The sequence below is a fragment of the Myotis daubentonii genome, chromosome 2, assembly GCF_963259705.1.
Source record: "Myotis daubentonii chromosome 2, mMyoDau2.1, whole genome shotgun sequence".
Lineage (NCBI taxonomy): Eukaryota > Metazoa > Chordata > Mammalia > Chiroptera > Vespertilionidae > Myotis > Myotis daubentonii.
The window spans coordinates 50,063,969-50,079,558 of NC_081841.1; the positions used below are offsets into that span (position 1 = coordinate 50,063,969).

Here is a 15,590-nt window from a genome sequence, read left to right on the forward strand (position 1 = left end):
CCCGAGACCTCGCGAGAGCTCACGGCCACCGGTTACGGCTCAGACTTCCCGGCCTCAGAACGGCCGCCCCCTTCCTCCCCTCGCCCTGCACCCCGCGCTCCGCTCTCGGATTGGCTGACGGAGCCGCGACGAGCTGGAAAGTGGTTCGACAACTAGTCCTATTTTTAGTCCCGCCCACGAAGCCTGCGGATTGGACGGCTGAGCCTGGCGTCACGCGCCTCCTAGAGCGCGGACGAGCCAATCAGGAGCTCGGCGTATTTTACAAACTGGAGAAGGAGCTGCCTCAGAAGCCTAGTCAGGGAAAAAGCGAAGAAGAGGGGGAGACCCTGAGGGGTTCCGGGGAAGGTGTGGCGCGGGGATCTTGGAGGTTTGTAAGGAGGAGAGGCAGCTCGGGGTCCTGGGGCGAAAGAAGAGGCCCAGGGTGTCTGGAAGTGGCTCCCAGAAGAGCCGGCCTTGCAGGCGCCGGGTCCTCTGGGCGCAGGTGAAGTATCAGGGGTGTGAGCACCGCGCCTATGCCCCATGCTGGCTGACCTTTGATTCCTGGTCCTGCCTTCTTCCCCATCTCAGTTGTAGCCGTCATGACCACCTCCCAAACCAAGAAGGACCCTCTCCTCCGGGGTGTATCTCCCACCCCGAGCAAGATTCCGGTTCGCTCAAAGAGACGCCCGCCTCTCCCCACACTTAAGCCCTGCGACTTGGACCGGGAGAACCAGGATCCAAAGGTAAGAGGGGCTTGGTGAAGACAGTAGCTACAAGGAGGCAGCACACACCAGCAATGCACGCCAACGCTGATTTTTTTTGTCCTTCCCTCCCCCAGAGATTGGAGCAGAAGTTCAGTACTCAACGTCCCCTTGTTGACTCAGCAGGCCCCAGGCCAAAAGCCACACATCAGACACAAAAATCAGAGAGATTGGTGGGGAGCACTCTGCTTCGGAAACCATTGGAGGAGCTCAGGCCTAGCCCTAAGGAACAAAGTGTGGGGCCTGGGCCCCCTCCCCAGAAAGGTACTTGTTGGAGACTAGAACACAGCCTCCTGGTGGGGAGACTGAGATGGGGATGGTGGAGTCTGGGGGCTTTGCACTGCTCCAGTCTCCTGCTGACTATAGAGTCCTTCCTGGTCCCTGCTCCTGGAAAGCTCTTTGCTCTCAGAAACCCTCTCCTTCCTTCAGCAAAATGTCATCTCTTCTAAAGCCTTTTCCAGCTCTCCAGTCACAATCAATTGCTCTGTGTCCTAATACTTTGCTATACTCTGTTATAACATGTCCGTACTTGGTTTAAGGGGAGGAGAGAGAAACATCGATTTGTTGTCCCACTTATTTATGCACTCGTTGGCTGATTCTTGTCAGTGCCCGGACTGGGCATAGAACCTGAACCTTGGTGTATCAGGATGACACTAACCATCTGAGCTACCCAGCCAGTGCACACAGCCATAATTTGGCTTGAGTCTTTACCTCTCTATAGTTTGATGATAGTTTTTTGAGGATGGGCTTTGTCTTATTCATCTCGGGGCCCCAGGGCCTAGAATAGTGTCTTACATAAGTTCTGTGAGCATTTGGTGGGTTGAGTCCTATTATATGAGTCTCTGGCTTACTGTTGCACCTCAAGGTGGCTACACTAGGGTACCTGGCCCCTCTTAGCTTTCCCATGTCACTTTCCTTCTCTTCCTTTACAGAGATTCCAGGGGCCATAGAGTTTGTGGCTGACCCTGAGGCCCTGGCTACCATCCTGTCAGGTGAGGGGGTGAAGAGCTGTCGCCTGGGGCGCCAGCCCAGTCTGGCTCAGAGAGTACTGGTTCGAGGGAGCCAGGGAGGCACCATCCGGAGGGGCCAGGTAATGAGACAGAATATGATGAGATCAGGCTGGGGTGGACTGAGGAGGGAGTCCTGAGCTGATAGCCTCTTTTGGCATCCCAGGGTACCCGCGCCTCTACATATTTGGCTCCCAGAACCCCCCAACACCGACTAGACCCAGCCAGGGCTTCCTGCTTTTCGAGATTAGAGGGACCAGGACCCCGCAGCTGGACCCTGTGCACCCAGAAGCTAGAGGCTGTGGTGAGTGCCTTTGGGGGGCTGATACTCAGTCCAGGGGACATAGCTGGCCTTGTGAGAGAAGGTATCTCATGATGGCCCAAAGCGGGTCTGTGGAGGCAGATGGGGTTGGTGGTGAAGCCTGAAGGTTTGGGGCTCACCTCTGACTCTGCTTTTTTTTTTCTTTTGCTTTTATGGGTCAGATTCCACCTTCAGGACCTTCCTTTTACCCCTCTGCTCACCCCAGCTTCCAGGAGCTAAAAAGAGAGACAGGTGGCAGCAGCCGGTGAGAAGGAGGAGGTCATTTGGAAAAGAATGATCTAATGCTCCATACAGGGGTCCCTCAGAGCTAGGGTCTTCCAGTAGCTTTAGGACTTCCCACCAACCCAGGAGGGGAAAAGGGAGGGTGGGCCTGTGACTGCCCAGGTGAGCCCTTGGAATAGGATTCAGGCCTTGTTAGCCAGGCTTCACTAGGACATCAGTTTCTTCAGGTTGTGGGGGTGGAAGGGTACAAAAATGAGAGGTGCTGTCTCTTTTATTTAGTGGCTAAAGCACAGACTGTGGCAATAAATGGAATCTGGGTTTGATTCCTGACTCTTAGCAAACTTGCTAGTTGTGCAAGCTTGCCTTAATCTCCACGTTTCAATTTCTTTGTCTGTCAAGTGAGGATAATGCTTGTGCCATCATTAGAGGTTGTGGTGAGAATTAAATGAGCTGATGTTTGTAAAGCAGTTAGCACAGTGCCCAGCTCATACTTGACACTCAGCGACTTCTAGCTGCTGCCCTTATTGTCATCAGGACTGCAGTGAGCCAGGCCTCGGGATTGCACCTGGAGACCCCAGTCCAGCCTGGTGAGTGTGTTTGGCCATGGGGAGAGAACAGGGGCAAGTGGGCTGTCTGCAGTGGGGATCAAGAGGAAAAAGCTCAGTGGGCTGGGGGAAAGGGGCAAGGCCAGATCAGAAGGAGCTGGAGAGGAAGAGACCTTCTTGATAGGCCAGAGGTTGGCCCAGTTGCACTTTCATCAAAGGATGTGGTCCCTACCCTCTCCCTACCACTTCCTACAAGAATTGCCTTCCACTCACTATTTTACCTTCAGCTCCTAAGAGCCATTAGCACATCCTGAGCCCACTCACGGTATTCAGATTAATAAGTGATTACTGAGGTATTAGATGGATCTCCGCCCTTGATGGGGCAGTGGGGGCTGTCAAACTGACATACCCTCTTTTGAGGTTGCAAAGCCCTGTGCCAAACTTTGGTAGGTGTTCCAGATACTACAGAAATTTTCTGTCTCCTCCTAGCTTCCTCTCTCACGGAAGGAGAACGTGAAGTAGTCACTCACTCAGATGAAGGAGGAAGGGGCCCTCCTGGTCTGGCCCAGTGGGTTCCATTAAGGGAAAGCCGGGAGCTAACCCACACCAAGGTGAGATGGGACCCTCCTGGGATAAGGGAAGTGGGGCAGGGAGATACCTGGGGAAATTCCCCAGCAGTGGCTAACACTGAGGATTGTGGGTATAGCCAGGTAGTCCTGGGCTTTAGATGTTAAGTGGATCTGGGTTTGCTCCTGATGAGCCCATGCCCTCTCCAGAGAGGGACTGGCCTCTGTTTACCAGATGTCTGGGGCCTGGAGGTGAGAGGTCACAGTCTGGTATATATTTGTATCACCATCAGATCAGTGCTGCGAGATCTGACACTGGTCAGCCAAAGCATTCATTCATTCACTCCACAGTATGTGTTGAGAAGCTACTGTGTGTTAAGCACTGTTCTAGGTTCTGGATATACAGTAGCAAATAAGTTCACATTCTAGAAGGGGGAGGCAAAAAGTAAACACATTGTAAAATATATAGTATGTCAGATGGTGATAAGTTCTCTGTCATAAATAAATAAGGCACGGAAGTGGAAGTGGGGAGGAGGTATTGCAAATTCAAACTGATTAATCAGGGGGATCTTATTGAGAAGATGACATTTAAGTGAAGACCAGAAGGAGCTGAGGGAATAAGCCATCCAGATATCTGGGGGAAGAACATGCCAGGAGAACTGCAGATGCAAAGGCGCTGAGGAGGAAATATGCCTGGTTTGTTTAGGGATCAGCGAAAAGGAGACCAGCAAGTCTGAAGTGAATAAGGAGAATGACAGGAAGTGAGGTTAGAGCAATTGCAGGATTGGACTGGGGAAGGATTTACAAACCAGTGTAAGACCTTGGATTTTACTTGGAACGAGTGGAAAGCTATGGGGAGAGGGAATGAACAAGGGAGCAACATGATTTGATTAAGTCTTAAAAGAATCAACACTGGCTGCTGTATTGAGAACAAGACAAAGAAGGAGGGATCACTCTTCCGCCTTGTTCCTCTCCACAGGACAGCCCTGACTGCCACCTGATGCCCTCCCCTGGCCCTGTGCTGCTACCATCCATCCCCCGTCCATCCCCCTTTGGATTGGCTAAGCGTGTTCCCTCCCCTGGCTCCTCAGCTCCGGTTTGTGTCCACAGCTCCTCGGGGCTGGGCAAGGGCAGAACAGTCTGGCTGGGATCCCTGCTAGGTCTAGGTTTTTCATTGCTCAGCTAACTCCATCTCTCCCCAGCCCTCATATTCAGTGTTGCGGCGTCTTGCCATTCGCCCCAAAACCCAGTTCACACCCATCCCATCGGCCCCCAAAGCTCAGCAGGTAAGAGAGGGCAGGGGAGGTAGCTGGTATAGGAAGGGAATGGATGGGTATAGAAAGAGTTATTACATCTCACTTCTGTCCCAGGCTCAATGTTTGAGTGGCCTCTCTCCTCAGTCTTGCCCTGAAGAGCCTGCCCTGCCCTGGGTAAGTGCCCAAAGCCTTTCCATGCTGAAATCCCTCACTCCGTCCTGTTGGCCTGAGGTCCAGCAGTTTGTGGCAGGTGGGCTCTCTGGAAAAGCTGCCTAACTCTCCAAGTCTCCCTGCTTCTCTGCTGTCCCTCCTAATCTTAGTCTAGGGCAGTGGTCGGCAAACTCATTAGTCAACAGAGCCAAATATCAACAGTACAACAATTGAAATTTCTTTTGAGAGCCAAATTTTTTAAACTTAAACTATATAGGTAGGTACATTGTTATTAACTTAATTAGGGTACTCCTAAGGCTTAGGAAGAGACACACTCAAGGGGCCAAAGAGCCGCATGTGGCTCACGAGCTGCTGTTTGCTGACCACGGGTCTAGGGCAGTGGTTCTCAACCTTGGCGGCACATTAGAATCACCTGGGAATCTTTTTAAAATCCTGACTTCTGGGCCTCATCCTCCGGAAATTCTGTTTCTTTGTTACTAATGTTGTGGCCCCACCCCATAACAAAGAAACAGAGTTTCCGGAGGATGAGGCCCAGAAATCAGGATTTTAAAAAGATTCCCAGGTGATTCTAATGTGCAGCCAAGGTTGAGAACCACTGGTCTAGGTCCTCTCAATTAGAAACCTGACCCCTTCCTCATGAGGGTGGGACTCAGGCGGGTCTTCCCGTCCCAGCCAGGCTTCCTCACATGGCCCCTCTCTCTTCCCATGTGGCAGGAGCAGATTGCAGTCCGGCTGTTTGACCAGGAGAATTGTAAAAGGTTACAGGAGGGGTCTGGGAAACCACCTATGGCAACTCCTCATGGACCCCACCCTAGCAGGACCCCCAACCTCCAAGAGCTGAAGATGCAGGTGGGTCTTTGTGGGCAACCGCTTTGATGCCAAATGGGCAGAGACAGGACTGGGGTAGGGAGAAATGGGAGGCGAAAGGGGGTGTGGGAATAGGACAGTGTGGGTAGAGACTTGAACCCTCATCTTGACATCACACTGGGGTATTCTCTCCCACACACAGCGCATCAGTATCCTGAAGCAGCTTTTGCAACAGGAGGTAGAGGGGCTGGCGGAGAGCAAGGGTGCCCCTCTTAGCGGAGGCTCCTCTCTGGATATGGTTGAACTTCGGTCCCTGCTGGCAGAGATTCCTAGAACTCTGAATGCCCCAGTGCAGAATTCTGGGGCTTTCCGCCTTCCTGAACTGTTACAGCACTCTGGACTGCCAAAGCCCTGCTTTCCAGAGAAGTGTGGGGAACCACAGCTCTGCCCTGGAGCAGAGCCTGAGGCAGCTCGGCCCTGCCCTCCGGCAGAGCCAGGGCCCCCAGAGCCCTGCCATAGGAGGGAGCCTGAGATACCAGAGCCTACCACCCAGAAACAGCCTGAGGTATCTGAGGCCTGCCCTCCCATAGAGCCTGGATCCGTTCAGGCCTGCTCCCAGGGGCAGGCTGGACTTCCAGAGCCCTCCCCTCGGCTAGAGCCTGAGGCTTCAGAGGCCTGCTCTCTGGAACCTAGGAGTACAGAGCCTAGTCCACAGTCCTGCTGCGGTCAGTGGGCTCCAGCGACCACCAGTGTGATCTTCTCCTCTCAACGCCCACTTTGTGCCAGCCCCACTATCCGCTCACTCCAGTCTCTGAGGCCCCCAGCAGGCCAGGCAGGTAAGTAGTTGGTTGGAAGGGGCTGTGAACAAAGGAGGTCCTCATCTCACTGGGAGCAGGACCTCTGCCCTGTACCCGGTGATGCCAGGCTTGCTTTCTTCCACCTACCTTGCCCAGCCTGGCTTGCCTTCAGGAAGATGGGAGGAGCTGGGCCTCCAGTCCGGTGCTCCTAATTGGCTTGCCTCTTGGTGGGGGATCGAGAGAGGGCAATATAAGGTGAGAGTATAGAACTCCAGAGCCCACCCTGAACTCTGGCCCATGGACCCCCAGGCCCCAGCAGTCTGGCTCCTCGAACCCTGGCCCTGAGGCAGCGCCTCAAAGCATGTCTGACCGCCATCCACTGCTTCCACGAGGCTCGCCTGGATGATGAGTGTGCCTTCTACACCAGCCGAGCCCCTCCCTCAGGCCCCTCTCGTGTCTGCACCAATCCTGTGGCCAAGTTATTGGACTGGCAGGACGCCCTGGTGAGCCTCCCCATCCACAGCCAAGCTGTGCCTACACAGCAAGCCTGTGGGAAGTAGGAAGCAGAGCAAAGGGGCCAACCTTGGCTCCTTTATAAAGATTATTGGGGAAGCGTTGGCTCACTTCAAGGATGGCTGGGCTGTGACAAGGTCTTTCTCTCTCTCCAGTGTTTTATTCCAATTGGTTCTGCAGCCCCTCCGGACTCTCCGACATGAGGCACCCACTTCTACCCGTTCCTGCCCTGTCTTGATCCTTCCTTTTAGCCCTTATTTATTGTCGGTCCACCCTATGGAATTGGGAGTCGGGGAGTCGACACCCTTTTATCCTTCAATAAAGTTTCTAAAGTGTCTGAATATCTTTCCCTCTGGTCTGACCTGGGCCAGCTACTGCTGTTGCTCTCCAGTTGCCCACGTGGTGGCAGTGTCCTCCAGCTTAGAGCCAGCTCCCGACTCTCAGGATACCAGGGCTCCCTCACCTTAGATCTGTCCTGAAGGGAAGATATCATCCCACTCTTGTTCACCCCACCCGCTCAGCAAGCTCTGTGATTGTGGGGCCAACACTCATTGTCCCCTTTGGTCACCTGCTCTTCTCCCTGGTTCTTACGATCAGTGCACTTCCAGGAGCCGTCAGCAACTTCTTCATCCCCTAGAGATCCTCTTAGAACTCTCCCTGCATCAGGCAGAACACTGAACACTAGACCCATATCCTTGGAACCTTGTTGGTGTCACTCTGGTTGGTGCCTCCCTACAGTGTAAGGCTGGAAGCTCTCCTGAAGCTCATACCGCTCCCCTCCCCGCTTCCCACATCACAGCAGAAGCCCTGGGCTACTCCCCTCCTCCAGAGGCAGGCTTGCAGGGAAGAACTAAGCTTTTGCCTCAGGCAGGGTGGGTGGGAGTCCTTGAGAGGAGTGTGGGTAAGGGTCAGCCCTCTGTCCCCACTCTGTGCACCAGTTAAGAGGCACACACATTCTCTAATGTCTCTTTATTGGAAGAGGCAACAGCAGCCCAGATGGAGGTGAAATGGGGACTGTACAGAACCGATTTTAAATGCTAGGAAAGAATTCACTGGTTCCTCCAGTTCACTAGAAGGCTGCCAAGGCAGGAGCCTGGAGCCTGAAAAATGGGGGTGGCAAGAGGTTTCATGACAGAGGACCAGTGCCTACGCCAGTCCTAACATCTCCCACCTAGATGGACTCCTATCTCTGTTCTCCCTCCTACAACGCCAGGTCTGGCTAGTGAGACTGTCCCCAGCTCCCAGCGGGAGAGAGGGCCACCGCCTCCACCCTTCTCAGACCCGCTTTCACAGGATGTGGGTGGTCCGCTCCCCAGCCACTAATTCTGGAAGCACTGAGAGTCTGCCCAGTAAGGCCTCCTCGGGGAGCAGACTTGGTCCACCCCACAGCCAGGGTCTCAAAGGATGGGGTGGCGCCTTGGGTGGGGCCAACTGAAAGAGGGTGAGGAGGGAAGAGGAGATAAAGGGCAAGCGAGGGGGGTGGAGGATGGGGCCGGCTCAGTCCGGGTAGATGATGAAGCCAGAGAAAGTGCTGTACTTGTTGGTGTTCCCTCCATGCACCTTCCCGCCGTCCAGCTTGATGAAGACTTCATCGCCCACATCCAGGTGCAGGATGACGCTGTTGCTGGCGTAGTCATAGTTCTGGTCCGCGTCCTGGGCAATGGCGCTGGCCCGGACCTACCAAGAGAGAACAGAACAACCCCCTCACTCCCTGTGCGGAGCTGGGGTGGTGAGAGGGGTAGGGCGGAGTAAGTGCAGCTGGGCCTGTGTAAGTAGCTGGCTGCAGGGGCTGGGGTGGACAAGGAGAGGCCAGGAGATCTCGGAGCTTCTCAGGCACTAGTCTCACTAGCTATGTGACTCTGGCAAGTCTCACACCTTCTCTGGTACTCAATTTGAGCTGTAAGGTGGAGGTAATAATACAGCCTACCCTAAATTAGTTACTACATGTGAAGTGTATTAGAACAGTGTTTTGCACATAGAAAATGCTGTAAGGCCTTGCTATTATTATCATTTAAGAAATGAAATTTTTAAAAAATAAAGAAAAAGAAATAAAATTAGCCTGTAATTTCTAGGGTAATTTCTAAGATTCTGAACCCCCTCTGGCCTCCTAAACTTGCATTCCTATCCCCAAGTGTTAGGACACAGGTGTGTCCATGCATATCAAGGCTGCGGGCTTTAAATGGGAAGGTGCAATGATGCATGCGTGCCTTGGGGTGCCCACTTCCCTCCTAGTTCCCTCTAGCGCACCCAGAGGGGTCGCCTTCTTCCCCAACAGGTAGCCCCTCCTCCTCTCTGGTCTCGCTGCCCCTGCCTCCTGCTGCCAGCCCCGCCCCCGCAACCCCCCTCTTCCTGTCCCGCAGGGGCTGGTTATTAACTCATTAATTATTCATCATTATTCTAATCACTATTTACTGTCCTCAGGGCCCGCAGCGCCCGCCCGTGCAGTGCAATTCTGAGTGGGAGCCACACAGCCCCCTCGGAAACCGGCACACTAGTCTAGATACACACTGCCTCTTCCCCCGCCTCACAGACATCCCCGCCGCAGAGATCGCTCACCTCCTCAATGCCACATACAAATAGACGTGTTCTTTGTTCACACCTTTGCACCAACCCAAGCACCCAAAGACACACTCAGATCAATACACACTCACTTGCACACACAATCTATCTCATACAGACAGACACACAGACACTTGCACTCCCTCTCCCTGGGTTCCTGGGGCGGCCCTGCTGGGAGGAGACCCCAGTGCAGTGCCTGCGGGCCTTGCAGCAGGAGAGCGCTGTGGCCCAGCAGGAGGGAGTTTCCCCAGCCAGGATGAGCAGGCCCGATGCAGCACAGCACCCGCAACACCACCCAATCCCAGCGTGTGGGGGGAGGGGGCATTCCGAGGTCACCGCTAAGTCTCAACCTTATGCCCTGATGGTTGCATGGCCCAGGCACCTAACCCAACCCTACCGCCCGAGGCCCTCACTATTGCTGTGTGTCTGGGTCCTCGAGCTAAGCCACGGCAGCAGTGACTCTGGCTCTGACCACAGGGACAGGGAGCAGCAGAACCTGGAGGCCAGAGGTTGCCAGGGAGGATGTGTGGCCTACCGGACCAGGCCCCACCTTCTCTGCTTTGCCTTTCCTCCTCCAAACCCGTCCTTTGCCTTTTCTCCGTCTCCAAATCCGTTCCTTCAAGCTGCCTGGCTGGTCCCTCGGCGAATATACCAGTTCTCACCTCTGCCTACTGACTCGGTATTAGCTGAGTGTAAGGCCGCTCTAGAATTGGCCCTAGGCCCTGGGACTAGCAATAGCGCTGATGGTGAATGAGCCAGTATTTTCCTTCTTTTTTACCTTTCCCTTAAAAAATCCAGGCTGAACGCCCCACATGGGAACACCTGCCGACTGTGCACTGCCTGCGACCTGGCAGCCTGGCATTCCTGGGTTCAGTGAGGCTGTTTGGAGAAGGGGATGGGCTGTGTGATGAGTGCAGGGAAATTTAAGAAAGCTACCTGGCGAATCGGGGGTGGGGGGGTAGGTGGGGGGGAGGGGCATCTCACCTGTCCGTTCTTCATCAGGTCTGCCCACATGCTGGTCCCGTCGCCGCCGCGCATGAGCACATGGTAAGCGAAGAAGTAGACGCCCGGCATGGGGCAGGTGAACTTGCCGCTGGCCGCCTCGTAAGCGTTGCCCACGTTAGTCACCACGTCGTCGAAGCGCAGCACTTCGTAACCCTCGTGCGGCCGCCGCAGACCCGCATAGAAGGCAATGCGAGGCACGTAGCCGGCAGGAGGCGCCACCCCGCCGGGGCCGGGGCCAGGAGGGCCCGGGGGACCTGGCCTGCCCGGCTCTCCTGGTGGCCCTCTGGGACCCGGTGGTCCCGGGGGCCCTCGAAGACCTGCCCTTCCCCGCCGGCCCACCTCTCCCTTGGAGCCCGGCGGGAAGGGGGGCACGGAGACAGGCGCGCCGTCGGGTCCCGGGCCTCGAGGCCCATGCGGGTCGCATACCATGCGACAGCGACCCAGCATCTCGTAGTGCGCTGGCCCGCGGGAGCTGTGCACCAGCAGTGGAATAGCCACCAGCAGCAGCAGCACCATGGCCACCCCGACGGCCGCGCCCGCCACCCGCTTGCGGCGGCTCAGACGCGACGCAGCCAGGGCCAGCAGATCCTCCTCACTCTTGGGCGCAATGGCGTCGGAGGCTTGGGGCTCTCCGAGGGCCCCCAACCGGTGGCCCGGCTAGCGCCTGGGTCAGGACCCCCCCTGACGGCTGCGCCCGGTCCCCCCCCCGCCCCTGCGGGCTCCCGCCTCAGCGGCGCGGTTCCCCAAACCTTCCGTCAAGGCGAAGGTCCCGCGTGGGTTGGGCCAGGGGCAGCTCCCGACGGTTCGGCGCCTGTGGTCCTCTATTAACCTCCTGTGCAGCCTATCGTCCCCGGGAGCCTGACATCTGCGGCTTCTCGGACGGCTGGCTTCTTACAGATCTAGGATGCGTGCTCTCTGGACAGCTTCTTTCTCAAGGATGGCGGAGCCTAGGTCCCCAGCTACCCAGAGGGATCTCTCCTGGCCGGAGCGGGGACTATTCTCCGCGCTCTGGACGTCCCGGGCGCTGCGCTGGGGTGGCACCCACCGGACGCGACCTCCTCCTAGGTTTGCGCTCTACCTCTTGGCGAGCACTGACCCGCCTTCCTACCCCAGCCGCGCCCCCAGCCCCTGCTAGAGCTTCGGCCCCGCGCGTCTCTCCTGGTAACGTGCTCCCTGACTGCGTCCCTCACCTTCCTCTCCTCCCTCCCCGGGCGGCAGTGACTGTGGTGTGAGCAGCCTCGCGCCGGGAGCCGCTATAAGCGGCCCGGGGCGGAGCGACCCCTGGCGCCCAGAGCGGGAAGCGCGGGGGCGGGGCAGGCAGCGGCCCCCTCCCGCGGACCCCCGCCTCACGGTTGATGCCCGGCTCTGGGCGATTCTGCATAGGTTCACTGTTCCCACCTATCCTTACTTCCACCCTCTACCCCGAGTTGGGTATTCCCGGAGGCCAGAGGAAGCCAGAAAATAGCGATGGAATAAAAAGGGGTCGAGATTCACAAGATACACACAGAGAAAAGACAGGTGGATTCCCGAGCTAAAAAGAGCCACCCCCCCCCCAAGAAAAATGAAAATAAAATATAACAAGCAAACAAACGAGCAAAAAGGGTGGGGAGAAAAGAAATTCACCACCCCCTGCCCCTTAGTACCCATAACCAAATATCATATGGTAAAGGGTTCAACGGTACATTTTGTCTTGAACTAGAAATGGCAAATCTCCAGCCACGGTACCCTCGACCCCCCAGCACTGGGGAGCACAGAGCCCAAGAGAATGAGGAAGCAGGAGAGAGTGAGAAAACAGGAGCCTGTGGAAGCCAGCAGCAAACCGACAGGAAAGCAGGGGGAGTGACAGAAATCAAAGAGACAGAAAGCCAGATAGAGACGCAGAGACAGAGACAAAGCTTGGAAAAGAGACTAACTGACAGCCCCAGAGAGGGAGAGGGAGAGACAGAGACGGCGAGAGAGAGGGAGACGGGAGCCCAGACAGGTTGACAGATCGAGAGAGAAATGTAAATGGTGCGCCGCAGAGAGACACCCAGGTCCGTGTTTGGACTCCAATGTGACATATCAACTGTGGGAAGACGCGGGGGCGGGGCGGTTCTTCAGCAGAGTGGTAGGCTCTGGGCCTGTGCATTGTGACCGTGCGCTGGCAGGTGTGGACGTGGATGTGGCCATGGGACCCTGGCCTTGTGTGTCCCTGGGTGAGTGGGGTTGTGGATTGTCTTGTCCTGGTGTGTGTATTGTGAGGGCTATTTGAAGAGAGGTTTTGTATTTGTCTTCCTCTTAGTCCTTAAATGTGGGACCCTGTGAATGCCATCTCTCCTATCTCGGAGGAGTGGAGTCCACTGGGGAAAAGAAAGAGTCAGCAGGCGGCTCTTGTCTCTTCCCCTGCCCAGCCTCGCCTCGTTCCAGCCCTGCCCTAGTCCCAGATTTTTGTCCAGCCCTAGGATCTCTGCCACCTTCCCTCCCCCTTCCTCATAGGCCTGTAGTTAGAAAGACAGAGAAGTTGATAGAAACCCCACATAATGAATGTTTGGAGGAGGGGTTTGAAGTTGGTTTTATAAATTAACATAACCAAAATGCAGATTAACTTCAGGACAGCCTCCTGTGAGAGATGACTGTGTCTGGCACTCCGGTGACCAAGAGGGAACACAAGCTTTGATAGTTCCCTCTCTGTGAGGGGTCAGAGTCCAGAGAAAAAGCGAATGGCTGCATTCCTCCTTAGGGCCTGGCCCTTCTGGGGGAAATCACTTGTTTACAGGGACCCGGGGGGCCAGAGGCATGGAGAAGAGGCTCTAGGACTGGCAGAGTGGGGGTGTTTGAAGACCCTGAAGGTGGACAGCTGCAAAGGACTTCTTAGAGACTAGGATAGGCCGGGGCTGTCATGTATAGGAAAATGATGTGTCAGATGGAGGGCACAAAGCACACCAGGGCATGATTATTGGGTGAAGGTGATTTCCTCATTTCTTCTTTACTGTACCCCTTTCCTGCCTCTCCCAGCCCATGATGGTTCAGGGAGAAAGAGGTTGCTGAGGGTGGGCCTGTGCGGAGGGAGGCCCCTACATGCTTGAGAGGGTTGGGAGAGGAAGAATTGGCAGTCAGTGGGGGAGGGGCCTCCTCCTCCAACCATAAATACAAATTTTATTCAAGGTCTTTGTCGCCATTTGTCTTCCTGGGGGTAGGGGGGAGGCTGAGGGCCATGTCGGGGCCGTGCATGTCTAATTCCAGATCTGCTCCCCCAGGCTGGATGATGGATGGGTCAGCGAGAAGAGAGCAGGTCAGGGCTCACATCAGCCTCTCCTGCCTGATCCTCAAGCCCCATCATCGACCCCAGGTCCAGCCACTCCTCTCCTTTCTCCTCCCCACTCCCTCCACTCACCTGAGGCAATCTTTGCTCAGCCCTGCTCCCCACCCCACTCTCCGACTCACCAAGACCCTCTTTTTTGAGCCCCTCACCTCAGCCCTCTTCTCTGGAGCTTCCCTTCTCCGCCTATCCCCAGCCCAGGCTATGAGCTGCGTTGACCGGCAGGCTGCAGGCAGCAGCGGTGTGTGTGGTGGTGGGGGGGGAGCAGGCCTGGCTCACAGGGAGCTGAGGGGCCAGCTCCATGAATTTATTCATGTTCTGTTGCTCTTTCCCCACGCTCTGGAATGAAGCTGCCAGCTCACTAGGTCCTTATTTCTTCCCCTGCAGCTGTCACAAGGAGGGATCTGGGTAGGGTCAAGGCCAATGCTCCTGAAGCCAAAAGCCAAGTGTCTGGGTTCAAGAGGAAATTCTGGGGCCCAGGCTGGGACCTGGGATTATTTCCCCAAAGCTCTTGGGGAACCAAACTCGGAGGCCCCAGGGCAGTGATATGGTTGGGAAGGGGAGGTAAGCAGAGAAGGTTGTGATACAGGACATAGAAGGAGCAGTGGAGGCAGGGACAAGGCTGATGGGGGAGAAGAGGAGAGAGGAAAACTTTAGGGAGTTCCCTAGGCTCCCCTCTATAAAAGCACAGTCTAGCTCTAGCCTGAATCTTGCCTTAACCTCCACCCCAACTCTGCACTAATCCTGACCCTAATCCCAAATTATACACTTGACTCCTTTATAATCCTAATATGAATCCTAACTCCATATCCTCACCCTAAATGGAGCCCCTCCCCACTGGTCCTGTCCTGGAACCCAGGGGTCTCTCAAGAATTTTCCCCAGGGCTTACAGTCAGGTGTGCCTCAGAGTTCTGAGGACCAGACTTTTGATTAGCATGTGATTAGCATATTATTTGCATGTAATATGTGCCTTCTACTCTGTGGAAGTTTTCATGTTAAAATTTTATGAAGTCTAGCAGAAAGGTCCTGGCTTCTTGAAGGTTCTCTCTTTTTGTTCCTTTTCCCACACTCCTTATCACTGATCCCAATGGCCTCAAGGGGAAGAAAGGGGGTGAGGAGATGAGCAATAAAGGGCTCATGGGAGGGAAGAGTCTGGCAGGGTGGCAGGGTAATCTGCTCTTGTCATTGCAGTGTAACCTCCACAAGCCTCAGTTTCCTTATCTGTAAGAAGAGAGGAACCAGCTGGCTGATGCTACATTAAGATCTAAGGAAGCACCCCCCCCCCCACCCTCGCACTCTTTCCTTTCCCACCTTTTAGAGGTCATTCATGATGTGGTTCTCCTCCCTCCCCACCCCATACACACATTCTGGCTTTCAGCTCCCACACCTCAGATGACACAGGATTGGAAGCGGCTTGAGCTGCCCGGCACCAGACCCTTGATATGAAGAGAAAGGAACATTGCCCACCTGACAGCATAGAAAGGGAAATAACATTCCTGGGTGTTTCCTGTGTGTTAGGGCTTTTACATGCAAGATCTCACTGCATCCTCGCGGCACGCTGAGAGGTGAATATATTGTCTCCATTTTACAGACGAGAAAACCGGGGTCCAGAAAGGAGAAATGGCTTGTCCTAGATAGCCCTGTAAGTGGCAGCACTGAAACGAGTTCTAATCTCCTGGCTTCCTTCTCAGTGTCCCGGAGAAGAGGAAAGGCAGTGGAAGGGTGAGAGAAGCAGGAGGGAGTAGGGAGCAAGATCTGAACTCCTGTTAAAGGGGAGACCTA

At 55.2% G+C, this 15,590-nt stretch overlaps 2 protein-coding genes across 6 annotated transcripts; one reads left to right on the top strand and one right to left on the bottom strand.

Moving 5' to 3' along the window:
* The first annotated feature begins 234 nt into the window (after nucleotides 1–234).
* Nucleotides 235–7,287, top strand: TROAP (trophinin associated protein). Of its 5 annotated transcripts, none has more exons than XM_059682766.1 (15): nucleotides 235–367; nucleotides 568–722; nucleotides 818–1,004; nucleotides 1,673–1,830; nucleotides 1,914–2,051; nucleotides 2,231–2,313; nucleotides 2,826–2,878; nucleotides 3,326–3,447; nucleotides 4,382–4,498; nucleotides 4,605–4,688; nucleotides 4,773–4,832; nucleotides 5,544–5,678; nucleotides 5,839–6,472; nucleotides 6,743–6,936; nucleotides 7,102–7,287. In XM_059682766.1, exons 2-15 carry the CDS (start codon nucleotides 579–581, stop codon nucleotides 7,147–7,149), a joined length of 2,157 nt encoding a protein of 718 aa, XP_059538749.1. In that variant the 5' UTR covers nucleotides 235–367; nucleotides 568–578; the 3' UTR covers nucleotides 7,150–7,287. The 5 variants fall into 5 exon arrangements, with proteins under 5 accessions (XP_059538749.1, XP_059538750.1, XP_059538748.1 ...); XM_059682767.1 differs by having other exon boundaries at nucleotides 4,803–4,832; XM_059682765.1 differs by having other exon boundaries at nucleotides 4,605–4,832.
* A 621-nt stretch (nucleotides 7,288–7,908) lies between these two features.
* C1QL4 (complement C1q like 4) lies at nucleotides 7,909–11,722 on the bottom strand. Its single transcript, XM_059680973.1, has 2 exons — nucleotides 10,490–11,722; nucleotides 7,909–8,623 (listed from the first exon to the last, which is right to left on the bottom strand). Exons 1-2 carry the CDS (start codon nucleotides 11,024–11,026, stop codon nucleotides 8,444–8,446), a joined length of 717 nt encoding a protein of 238 aa, XP_059536956.1. The 5' UTR covers nucleotides 11,027–11,722; the 3' UTR covers nucleotides 7,909–8,443.
* Nucleotides 11,723–15,590: the final 3,868 nt, after the last annotated feature.